Source organism: Geotrypetes seraphini, chromosome 2, assembly GCF_902459505.1.
Source record: "Geotrypetes seraphini chromosome 2, aGeoSer1.1, whole genome shotgun sequence".
Lineage (NCBI taxonomy): Eukaryota > Metazoa > Chordata > Amphibia > Gymnophiona > Dermophiidae > Geotrypetes > Geotrypetes seraphini.
In genome coordinates, this window is record NC_047085.1 from 326,470,642 (window position 1) to 326,484,216 (window position 13,575).

The 13,575-nt window shown below is 41.7% G+C and overlaps 1 protein-coding gene across 3 annotated transcripts in view; it reads left to right on the plus strand.

Moving 5' to 3' along the window:
• Positions 1-13,575, plus strand: part of NGLY1 (N-glycanase 1) — an 84,908-nt gene that overhangs the window by 39,466 nt on the left and 31,867 nt on the right. For all 3 annotated transcript variants that reach the window (XM_033930165.1, XM_033930166.1, XM_033930167.1), the window contains exon 8: positions 9,369-9,533. In XM_033930165.1, the coding sequence (XP_033786056.1) occupies positions 9,369-9,533 (165 nt within the window). The remainder of the gene's footprint in view (positions 1-9,368; positions 9,534-13,575) is intronic.

Sequence of the window (13,575 nt, forward strand, 5' to 3'; positions counted from 1 at the left end):
AGGTGTGTATAAGCGCCAGACCCACAAGACTTCACCTCCGACGTCAATTTTGACATCGGAGAGGAAGATCTGGGCCAGCCAATCGCTGCCTGGCTGGCCTGGAACTTCCTCTCCGATGTCTGAATTGACATCAGAGGTGAAGGCTTGTGGGCCCAGCATGTGTATGCGCCGCACCAGGCCCGGCTCAGGGAAGCATGGAGAAATCGGCGTGGGAGTTCGGAGGGGGGGCGGCTGCAGAGAGAGAGAAAGAATCGGGGAAGTGGAAATCGGCGTGATGGCTTGGGGAGGGGGGTGCAGGGGGAGAAAGAAAGAAAAACAGGCTGGCAGGGGGAGTAAGACATACAGAAATAAAGAGGGGAGCAGGGGGAGAGACAGAAAGAAAGAAAGGCAGAAAGAAAGAAATATTGGATTTACAGAAGAAGGAAATGCAACCAGAGACTCATGAAATCACCAGAAAAAAAGGTAGGAAAAATTATTTTATTTAAATTTAGTGATCAAAATGTGTCCGTTTTGAGAATTTATATCTGCTGTCTATATTCTGCACTATGGTCCCCTTTTACTAAACCGCAATTGTGTTTTTTAGCGTCGGGAGCTGTGAGGGGCTCCCTGCGCTAAAAAACGCTATCGCGGTTTAGTAAAAGGGGAGGGCGTATATTTGTCTATTTTTGTATAGTTGTTACTGAGGTAACATTGCATATTTTAGTGTCATCTGCCTTGACCTCTGAAAAACCCCTGAATACAAATGATAAGTAACATTTTCTCTGCGTACAGTGTGCTTTGTGTTTTGTTTTTTTTTAATTTTATTGTTGGTAGATCATTTTGACTTGGTCAATTTAAAAGTAGCTCGCAAGCAAAAAAAGTGTGGGCACCCGTACACTAGATAATCTTATGTCTAATGAACATTTTTGTGTTTATTTTTTTCTCCCACCTGTGAATGGAATAGGACTTTCTACCTGATAATTTCAATAAAGTTTTCCTTTACCTGCACCCATTTGTGTTGCTCCAGTTTCTTCTGGCACCAGGCCCTCCCTCCCTCATGTTACCACACATGCATTAGTAGAAACTGAGCTTCAGGAAATGCCAATTTGGGTCTATGATATATACACTGAGAATGCAGTGAGTGTGTTAATTTTTAAAGGACTGTGGTTCCCAGATTCTGCTGAGGTTGCCCAAAGTTGGGTACGGTTCCCAGAACCACAAAAAAACGAATTAGCTAATAAGAAAATAATAAACAGTGTCATTAACAAGCCCTTAATTGGCAGTGATTAAGAGTAATACATGGATTTGCCTTATGCTTTAATCTGCAGTATATCATGCACACCTAAATTTCATAGGGTGCAACTCCAAAGAGGGCGTGGCCATGAAAATAGCATGGACAGGTCAGGGGGATTCCCAGAAAATAGACAATGTTATAGAATACTTGCATTTGCATGCCTAACTGCTATCAGTTGGGCACAAACATTTATCAAGTTTCAAGTTTATTTAAAATATTTGATATAATCGCAGTATCCAAATCCATTGCAATTTACAAAATTAAAAATAGAAAAAATAAAAAATTTCCAACAAACAGGACATTAAAGACAATTATAACGTAAAAACACTGATGAAGAGGAGGGGGGAAAAAATGGATTAAATACAATTCGAAAATAAATAAAAAGGAAGGGTAAGGAAACAAAAGGTTAGGGAACAGTACCCACTTAATTTCTACTTAACAGTGTTCCTTGTCCAGATAAATTCCAGGGAATGAGATAATGTGATTATGAAAAGGGTCAGTTAAAGGCGTCCTTAAACAACCAGCTTTTTAGTAGGCCTTTAAATTTAGTAGGTAATTTTTCTTCTCTTATATTGAAAGGAAGTGAGTTCCAAATTTGGGGAGCTGTAACAGAAAAGATCGAATCCCTGCTTGAATAAATAATTTTTAGTGACGGAGTTACCAGCAGGGATTTTTCTTCTGATCTAAGAGATCTTACAGGAGTGTATGGTATTAAAAATCTTTCTAAAAATGCTGGGGCTTTGTTTACTAATATCTTATGTGTCAGTAAGGCAATTTTATAAGTGATTCTGTGGTTTACCGGTAACTAGTGATTTTCCTTTAACAATGGGGTTACAAGATCAAATTTTTTTCTATTCATGATAGGGGCTGAGTCTATAAATGGCATGATAGGGGCTGAGTCTATAAACGGACATTCTGATTGTAGGTGATGGTAAGCGTCCTTCCACCATCTGGCAGCCTATCGGGATGCATGTTTTTAGAAAAAACCTCCCCAAGGCAGGGCACCTACACTAGGTATTTATTGTGGATCTAGGGAGATGAGTAGGGATGTTCCCTCGAAATGCTCACTCTCTCCTGCCGCTGACCCTCCCAAACCCATGACAGCCCCCCAATTATAGCCCAGCAGGAAGGATGCCCACTCCTTCCTGCCACTGACACCCACCCTCCCCAACGAAGACTGGTAAGAGGGATACCCACTCCCTCCTGTCACTGGCCCCTTCATTCTCCCAAACCTCCCAAAAATGAAAACGCAGGAGGGATGCCAACTCCCTTCTGCTGACACACTCCCTGAACCCCTGACAACCCCCCCCAACCTCTGACACCTCCCAAACCTCAAACCACTCGCCCATCATCCCTAAGCCCACCATGACAAACTCCCCATACTCCCCCGTACCTTTTTGAAGAAAGTTCAGCTGAAGGGATGCCTACTCTGGTGGGCCTTCTCTGGCGGGCCTTTCCTTTCCTGGTGCATCCTTTGAAAGGGGCCTAAGGCCCTGTGGCTCAAACGCTTAAGGCCCCTCCCATTCTGGGATGCAATGGGTGTGTCCTAAGACTCTGATTGGGCATCTCTCCTGCCAGTCTTCAATGGGGCTGGTGTTGGGAGTTCAGAGAGAATGTCGGCAGGAGGGAGTAGGCATCCCTCTTGCCAGTTTTCATTTGGGGGGAAGGTTTGGGGAATCAAAGAGGCCAGCAGCAGGAAGGAATGGGCATACCTTCTGCCAATCTTTGTTTGGTGGGCATCCCTCCTGCTGGGCTACAATTGGGTGGGAGGTGTTGGCAGTTTCGGAGGATCAGCGGCAGGAGGGAGTGGGCATCCCTCCTGACAATTTTTGGGTACATGTCGGGGGAGGTCCTCTGCTGCAGCTGGCTCAGCTGATTGTGGCAGGGGTATTTTCTCCCAATCAGCTGAGCTGGCAGGACTCTTCTGTGGCTTCAGGCAGTCCTGCCATCTCAGCTGATCGGGGATTTCCTTGCTGTGATCAACTGATGGCAAGAGATCCCTCAGCAGAGATTTGCGATCAGGCTAAGGTGCAATTCTCTAACCGGTGCCTGTGACATGGGTGCAGGTTAGAGAACTGAGGGGTTAGGCGTCTATCTATTGGGGCAGACACGATTCTGTTTAGGATGCTGATACACAATTCTCAGCCACTTCTTAGGCGGCCACCGACACCGGCGGCCTTTACAGAATCAGCCCCAAAACGTGTGCTAAGATTGTATTTTATAAAGGGCAATGCACATCAGTGGCGTACCTAACATATGTGACACCCGGGGCCCATCATTTTTTGACACCCCCCATTTGTACGAAAAACATGATTTTTAGTAACAAGCCACATGTCACACATGAGTACCTAGGAAAAGGCAGCATCTTACATACTGCAGTGAGCAGTACAACATCAATACACCTATTGTAAAACTAAACAAGCCAGACTAGTACAGATCAATCCTGCAGTCAATCCTAACAAAAAAACATGTCTTTCGAACACACAGAACACAAACTAACCCCTCCCCCTTTTACAAAACTGTAGTGTGAATTTTAGCCATGGTGGTAACAGCTCTGACACTCATAGAATTCTGAGCATCAGAGCTGCTGGCGCTAAAAAACGCTCCAGTTTTGTAAAAGGGATAAAATAGAAATACATAGACAAAGGTTAAATTGAACCAGTAAGAAACTGGACTCTGCATACAGTGCACCACAGAAACAGTGACACATGTCTCCTAAAGCAATAAATAAATACAAAATTTTTTTCTACCTTTGTCTTCTGTGGTTTCTGCTTTCCTCATCTTCTTGTAACTCTCTTCCTTCCATCCACTGTCTGCCGTCTCTCTTCCCCTATATGGCATCTTCTCTCCTTCTATGCCCCTTCCAGAAACTGTATGCCTCCCCCTTCCATCTCTCCTTTCACCCCCATTGGTCTTGCATCTCTCTCCTCTCCTTCCCTCTCCCACACCTCTCCTCTGCAATCCCTTTCCTTTTTTTCCCTCATTTTCCTTTTCTGCATCTGTCTAGATTACGTTCTTACTACTCTCTCATCAATGTCCTTTTTTACTGTCTACCTAAAGCTTGCTACCTCTTTCCCTCACCCCTCCAGTGTTTCCCTAACTCAATCATTTTCTCCCCATCATGTGCCCTTCTTTTATTTATCCCCTCCTTCCATCATGTACTCTTTTTCTCCAACCCTTCCATCTAGTACCTTCTCCTCTCTCTGTCCACTTCCATCCAGCGTCTGCTCCCCTCTTTCTCTCCTCTCATTTCCTTCCTGCATTTGCTCCCTTATCTCTCCCATCTGCACTTCCTTCCAGCATAGGCTCCCCACTATCATCCAATGTCTGCCCTTTCTCTCGCCATCCACCCCTCTTCAATCAGCATCTGCCCCCTTTCTCTCCCTCCAATATCCTTCCCCCTTATGTCTCTCCCCTTTCTCTGTACATGAATTCTATCAGCACTACCCTTCCATACCACCCTGCTCCCTTTCTTTCCCTCCACCACTCTTCCACTCCAGCAATCCTGCTCCTTTCTCTCCCTTCATGCAGCAAGGTCCCACGATGATTGTAGCTGCCAGACCACCCCACTCCAATGTACTTGCTCTGGAGCAGACTCAGCAGCCGCATGCTGGAAGGTCCCGTGATGACTCGTCTGCTGACTCTGCTCCAGAAGAATTAAGTTACGTCGGAGGGGGTGGACCCGGCAGACGCAGGGAGTAGTTGCAAAGTCCCCCTCCGACGTAACTTACTTCTTCCGGAACAGAGCTGGTAGACGAGTCAGCGCGGGACCTTCCTGCACCTCAGCACGGCTGCCGACTCTGCTGCAGCAAAAGTAAGTCAGAGGTAAGACTTCTTGTCGGCGGGAGGAGGTAGCATCGTAGCGGCAGGCCGGGGGAAAGGAAGGGCAGGAAGACCCAGACCTGGCCGGCTGTGTACCCCCCCAAGCCGTGCACCCGGGGCGGACTTCCCCCCCCCTTGGTATGCCACTGATGCACATCATTTTGGCACCTATCTATAGGCTCCATTTACATAATCTAGCCCACTGTGTTTTAATGTGTAAAATGTTGGTTAAATGCAAATAACACACATAAAATAAGTTTCAACTTTTCTAATTTTTACCAAAATATGAAGAAAGATTAAATTGTGTACTCAAGCACCATCCACTATTAGACTAGTGGCAACTAAGTTCATCAGTCCACATGGATGAACCTTCTTTGTAAACAATATGCTGTTTTAAATATGTTACTGGAATAGTATCCTAATAAATAATGCAGTGTTGTTTTGCTCTGGTTTCCTTGGGAAATTTTAACAATTTTAGTTGTTCTCTGCCAGAATAGGTAAAAGATCACATTTCCGAAATTCTGAAAACTAAAAAGCTCTGGAAATCGATTTTTTTCCATAGAGGTTGTCTTTATCAAAGCTCACATTTGGTGCAAAACTCCTACTTTAGATAAGATAATTTTGAAGCACCAGTTTGACCTCATATGCAACTATCTTCAAATTATACTCCTTTACTTACACCTTATGCTGTCTATTAAAATGTTTTATCGTGCACAGTGTTGACTTTGTAATGTAACATACTGGGCCATACCTTGTATTGTATGAATATTTTTACTGCTGTAATTGTCTTTTACTTATGTTTGATTTATTCTTGCTGTGATCTGCCTTGAGTGAATTCCTTCAAAAAGATGGTAAATAAATCCTAATAAATAAATAAACATGCCTCGATGTGACACACAATCAACCCAAAAGAGCTACAAATTAATATTCTCCAATTAGTACTGATAAATTTCACTAAGCTCCTAATCTCTAATTTTCCTGACTACCATTCCAAATCAGAAAAGTTCCATAATCCAAAATGTCCTAAGGATTTTGGATAAGAGATTGTATATCTGTACTGCTGAACAGCACCAACTCTTCCAAAGAGTTGCATTAGAGAAAAGGCCAGAGGGAGAGCCTTAACACCAGTGACATTACAAATTTCAACTAGAATCATCTAGAAGTCTTATCAACTTGCATTTCGCTTTATCTTTCATAGTTATTCTATATTTTTGAGATGGGGTGAGTAGAATAGCAATCACTAAAGCCCCCAAACAAAGAGGATGCCGAAATAAGTGCTCCTTGTTTGAACTCTTGAGAAAGCCTGTTTAGACGAAACGGGTCCCGTCGGGGCATGCAAATGACACTGCAATAAAGGATAAGTAAAAAGATTTACAAGTTGTTGTTATTTTGTACTAGACCAACAGTTTAATTTAAAAAAGTAACACATCAGCATATAGAATCAGCATTTTTTGCTACTATTCCATGGCCAGTTAGATCTATATTCTATGATATATCAAGATACGTTCTCAGGCCCCTCTACAATCAATCCCTAACGAGTGAGGTTGACTTTTGCTGTGAAGAAGATGTGGTACCATGGATCAATACTGAGGCATTATGATAGCCTCCGTGCTCTTCTCTATTCCTTTTCAAATAATTCCTGACATTTCTTTTTTTGTTGACCTTTGCTACACTAAGGGGTCCTTTTATCTAGCTGCGGTAGGGGTTTAACGTGCGTAATACCGCGCGTTAAACTGCTTGCCATGCTAGCTGCTAGCGCCTGCATTGAGCAGGCGTTAGTTTTTTAGCCGGCTGTGGGGGTTAGCGCATGATGAAATGTCCGACGCGCTAACCCCACTAGCGCGGCTTGATAAAAGGACCACTAAGTTGAGGATTCCAACATATGAGAACAATAAAAAAGTACCATTTCTACACATAAAGGAATGTTCTCTGCTTAGAAATAGATGCCTATAAAATTATGCATCCAATACAAAATGTATGCAGCTAATTTTACCTGAACTAAGATGAAATATTTCCTGGTTGGGCCTGGAAGGGGTTTGCATCTATGTATATACTTTTGAAAATGTGTGTGTAAGATAATGCAGAATCCCTCATTTATTAATTGAGCTTACTATATTGTCATTCAGCAACACACATGAAAGTGGATTACTGCACAACACAATATTTAATAAAAGGAAATAGTGAACTTCAATTAAATAGGAAAGTGAAGCAGACTCCATAGAAATACTGCAGGGTATAAGTAACCACTGCCTATTGCACTTGGCAGCAACAACCCAATATCCACAAGATGACATTGTTGAATGCTGGGTTGAAAAAATGAATCTGGAAGCCAGATTTCAATTTGAAGTTGGAGGATTCCTTCTGAAGAACAGAGTGTAGGAAAATTCAAAGAGAAAGAGCAAAGTAAAAGAAAGCAATGAACCTAGAGCAGTGTTCTTCAACCTTTTGACACCTATGGATCGGCGGAAATAAAATAATTATTTTGTGGACCGGCATCGGTCCGCGGACCAGCAGTTGAGGAACACTAGGCTAAGTTGTGCCCATCTCCACCCAAACTCCGCCCCAGACCCGCCCCCATAATAGTACTAATTGTAACACTATTTTTTCCATTCATTTTTCATATATACACACACAATATAATCGTATTAACAACACTTAATGGTTAACCACAAAATTAAAATGCACAAAGCACACTATGCTTTTCAACATTCATTCCTACCAGAAAACAGATAACCCCATTCAAATGCAGGACCAAAAACTAAAAGTACTAATATTTACAAAGAAACCCTAAGATGCAAGACTCTGCAAGCAGTACAACCCCAGAGGAAAAGAAACAAATGCATTTCTTCTTGAACAGACAATAGATGTAAATCAATCACTAAATAAAAAAATAAAAGCATTACCCCTACCGCTGTTGCCTCTCTCCCTCCATGCTGTGCCTTGCCTTCTGGCCTGCCCACCAGTGTTATCTTCGGGCCGGTCCACAGTGCGTTCAACGCGGCATCTTCGGGCCGGCTCCCTGAGTGCTGCATTGCACAAAGCTGTGAGCAGCGGCTCCTCGCGCGCATTCCACGCCTCATCTGGAAGCCTTCCCTCTGACGTTGCGACGTCAGGGAGAAAGCTTCCGGTTCAGGCGCAGGACGCGCATAGGAGCCTTTTCCCATGACTTTGTGTACTGCAGCACTCAGGGAGCCGGCCTAAAGATGCCACATTGATCGCACTGTGGACCAGCTGCTAAAGAACACTGTCTTCTGCCCGATGGACATGCTTGCCCTGTGGACCGGCAGAAAATTTCTGCGGACCAGCACCGGTCCACGGACCAGTGGTTGAAGAACACTGACCTAGAGGATTCAAGAGGTGGTCTAAGAGTACTGAAGGAATGACTTCTGAAAACTAATTTTGTAAGTTTATTATATTTGTCTCAAGCCAGGTAATGGATAGAAGTTATACAAGTTGCCATATTAATTACATTGAAATTAAATATTATCATGGGCTGATATTGTTTAATGAAATATTTTACTGACCCCCCCCCCCCTCTTTTACAAAGCCCAGTAGAGTAAATGCTCTGACACCCATAGGAATTGAAAGGTGTTGAAGTATTTGATGTGCAGCTTTGTAAAAGAGGCCATCAGTAAATAAAGACTTGTAAGACCCCATTCAAATCCCCATAGTCAGATTACAAATAACCTATGATGGCCATGTTTATCTATCTATATTTACTTGTAGTATTATATTGATAGTAACATAGTAAATGATGGCAGATAAAGACCCGAATGGTCTATCCAGTCTGCCTAACCAGACTAGATAGATCATTTAGGTCTTTATCTGCTTATGACACTATTAAAGCACATAGGTTTGCGGATCTGAGCACTTTACACACAAATTATAGTAATCTTTATTTTGTGGCTTTGCATATTTATACATATATTTGGTGTTGATTGTATAAAGCCTGTGTCTTTTGTGATATTGATTACTGTTGCCAGACACCCTCACTCCTGTGTGGTTTCTTAGATTTGTTTGGGCTACCTTATATTCTTTGCTTTTTCTGTGAATTGGCTATTTTTCACTTTCCTTTCAAATATTTGTCTACACTAGTGTAATATTAATGTAACTAACTTACTACAGTATATTCTAAAGACATAAAAATTGACAATGCAAGGGCAGCTTGTGAGTAGATATCAATATTTAATTTATTTTTTTTTAAATGAGGAATTGCAGAGAAGACAATATTAATCTGATAGGTTTTTGATGTTTTCTGTTTTGGGCATTGCAGAGACAACAGTCTATACCAGAATCTCGAAAGAATGAACTCCAAAGCAGATTAATTGTAGAACTGGTTGAATTCATCTCCCCCAAATCACCTAAACCTGGAGAACTTGGTGGAAGGATATCTGGATCAATAGCCTGGAGAGTAGCCCGAGGTGAACTTAATTTAGAGGTATTAAATTAATTAACCAGTGATGTTTTTAGTCAAGGGTTATGGTATATATCAGTTGCCTTATTCCAATCTGGTATTGATTTGATTTGTTTATTTATTGAGATCTGCTGGGGGGAGGGGGTTAAGAAATTTACCCAAAGTGATTTTCTGCAAATTAACTAGGCATAGGAAATGTAGGATTGTGACAATGCTTAAATGACAGCATAATACACAATCGGAATAGCAAGATAAATAGGCAAATTAAATCATAGCAATAAAAACAATGATACATGTCAGCATAATATAGTCATGTGAAAAAATTAAGATACCCCATGAAATATTCAATTCTTTCTTAAGAAATGTTCACATATTGATGTCAAATCTTTTTTTAAATTTATCTCTGGAAAAGAAAGTGATGTAATTGCAGGTAAACAACAAAAATTTTCCTTGATTTACTCATGAAACAAAAGATATCCACAAAAATGTGTATTCTAACTGAGAAATAAATTAGGACACCCTACACACTAATAGCTAGTGTTACAACCCCCCCCCCCCCTTTGGCTGAAATAACTGCAGTGAGACACTTCTTTAGCCATCTACCAGTCTCTGACATCAGTCTAAGGAATGTTTGGCCCACACCTCAATGCAGAATTCTTTCAGCTGTGAGATGTTTGAGGAGTTTTTGCATGTACAGCCCATTTCAAATCACCCCACAGCATCTCAATGGGATTAAAATCAAGGCTTTGACTTGACCACTTCAGGACTCATTTCTTAGTTTTCAGCCTGTCCTTGGTGGATTTACTGGTGTGTTGCAGGATCCAGTTCCACTTCAGCTTTAATTTTCTTACAGATGGTCTCACATGTTCCTCAAGCACCCTCTGATACACGGTAGAATTCATGGTGGATTCTATGATGGTGAGCTGGCCAGGTTCTGCTGCAGCAAAGCATCCCCAAACCATGACACTTCTACCTCCATGCTTCACAGTTGGTATGAGGTTCCTTTCCTGGAATGTTGTATTTGGTGTACGTAAAATATGTCCTCCTTTTCTGGTGTCCAAATAATTCAGTTTTAGACTCATCTGTCCATAGAACACTACTCCAGAAGTCCTGGTGTTTGTCTACGTTCTCTCTGGCAAACTTCAGTCTGGCCTTGATGTTTCTCTTAGAGAGCAAAGATTTCCTCCATGCACACCTCCCATGCAAGTTAAATTTGTGCAGTCTCTTTCTGATTGTAGTGGCATGCACTTTCATATCAACAGTAGCAAGAGCCTGCTGTAGGTCCCGTGATGATATTTTAGGGTTTTTGGAGACTTCTTTTAGCCTCTTGTGGTCTGCTCTGGGAGTCAACTTACTTGGATGGCCAGGCCTGGGCATGTTGGCAGTTGATTGGAAAGTCCTCCACTTGTACACTATTTTCCGGTCCATGGAATGGCTAATGTCAAATTCTTTTCAGATCTTTTTATTTATTTTTTTTTTATTCTTTATTTATCGTTTTAAAATTCTTAACAAAATCAAAACATTTTGTACAGAAAGATTGTCAGATCAAATACAAAATTATAAGAAAATCATTTACATGATGTAGAAAGAAAAAGTTCTAGTCGGACAATCTCAAGTCCTCTATAGTGTGATCCAAGATTATTTATGAGTGAACTTTAGGAAATCAATTTATAATTCTATACAAAAGAAACAGTATCGCGTGCCTGGCTTGAGGAATTATTCTAATATCAAATCCAATTAGTTTTACTATTACGTTGTTGTTACTGTAGTAGTTGTTGTTCCTTCTTTTTCCAGACGTTTCAGTGTCAGAAAAGCTGTAAGTTGAGATGGTTCAAAAAACACATACGGTACTTATTATCTCGATACCTTATTATACATTTACATGGGAAACGTAAAAAGAAAATACCACCCAGCTGTGTAACTCCTGCTTTCATCAAAAGAAACTGCCGCCTACGATTCTGAGTTTCTCTACTAACATCTGGAAACATTTGAATTTTCAAACCCAAAAATTATTTATTCTTGTTTCTAAAGAACATCTTCAAAATCCAATCCTTGTCCGGCAAAAACGCCACAGATAGTAAAAGAGTTGCTGGTTTAACCAAATCTTTATCTGATGTTTCCAGGATTGCTGCCAAATCTTGTTGAAGGTCTTGTATTTCCTGTTTCTTATCCTCCGAGTGTTGATCCCCTTCTTTAATAGGCAAATAATATACTCGAGTGAGAGGAGGCAATGATTCCTCAGGAATATTAAGTATCTCCATAAAATACCTTTTTATCATCTCTCTCGGGTTTATAGATAGGATTTTAGGAAAATTCAACAGTCGTAGGTTACTAGTCCGATAGTTATTTTCCATAGTTTCCAATTTTCTTCTAATAATTTGATTATCTTTTATTATTGTGGATTGAACTTGTTTGATCGTTTTCACTTTGTTTTCAATTTCTCCCACTTTTTCTTTAACATTAGAAATTTCCTGTTTATTTTCCTCTATTGTCTGTTTTAGAATTTTTGTATTCTTTTCACCTTCCTTAATTTGTTTAGTTAGTGAGTCTCCCATTTTGGAAACTAAATCCCAAATTGAATCAAGAGTCACTTCAGCTGGTTTTTCATATTTAAAGAAAGTCTCATGTAAAGTTTGAAAAGGCTCACCTTGACTGCCTTCTGTCTGTTGGTCTGGATTTTCTCCTCCTTCTGCCCTATCTGCTGGAGGTATCTCTGGGCTTAACAAAGCCATAGAGACTTCACCTTGCTGGCTCCCCGATGTTACAGCCTCAGGGTCAGAGAGTGCTGAAGCTTCTAGCCCACTCCTTTCCCATGGGGAACTCGCACTCAGCGGTGGGGGAGGTGGATTCCTCTGGTCGGGGCTCAGCGTGGTATCCAGCCCCAGGACTTCCGGTCCGGCGTCACTCCACGTCGCAGAGTCCAGCGGGCGATTCCCCGACACCACTGACTCCCTCTGGATACGCTGAAGAAAATGCTCAATCGAAGCAAGAGGGGGGTGCTCAAGACGCTGCGAGGCAGCAGCAGCGCTCTTCCCCCGTCTCTTCGGCATCGCGACCGACAAAAATCTAGTCGCTGCAGTATTGAAAGGCGGATATGCCCTCAGCGTCTCACCAGACACCGGTACGAATCGCCATCTTGGATCTTGTCCGAGATCTTTTTAAAAATCCCTTACCAGACTTATAAGCTGCTACAATCTTCTTTCTGAAGGCCTCAGACAGCTCTTTTGATCTCGCCATGGTGTTCACTCTCACCAAATTAAAAGTCTGAGGTTTAAGTAGGGCAAACCTCCTTCAAAATGTGTTCTAATCATGTGTACCTGATGTGATATACCTATGTGTGATTTGAGCCACTTTAAGTGGGAGGATATGTGGGGGGAGTCCTAATTTATTCCTCAGTTAGAATACACATTTTTGTGGTTATCTTTTGTTTCATGAGTAAATCAAGGAAAATGTTGTTGTTTACCTGCAATTACATCACTTTCTTTTCCAAAGATAAATAAAAAAAATTTGACATCGATATGTGAACATTTCTTAAGAAAGAACTGAATATTTCATGGGGTTTCCTAATTTTTTCTCAAACCAACAGGATGAGGAGATCTAATTATAGCTAATAACTCAAATACGCAAACAATCTCACAAAAAAGTCCCAAAAGCAATATTCAGCGAGGGAGGGATGAGTCTCAGCAAACCCCACAGACGCTCCAATACGGATAAACAGGTCTATATATCTGGGTCTAGTTTCTTTCATTGATCCATCACCTCCTTCTTAATTGCTTTGAATCATTATAGAAATAGAAATGATCTAAATGTAGGCTTATCCCAGGACAAGCAGGCAGCATATTCTTTACGCATGGGTGACGTCACCGACGGAGCCCCCGGTACGGACCTTTTTAACTAGAAAGTTCTAGTTGGCCGCACCGCGCGTGCGCGAGTGCCTTCCCGCCCGACGGAGGAGTGCGTGGTCCCCAGTTTCTTCGTTTCCGCGGAGCGAAGAAGACGTGTGTTTTTTCAACTGCCGTTGAAACTACTTTTTGCCTTCCCGCTCGCGAATTTTTCCTGTTATTTT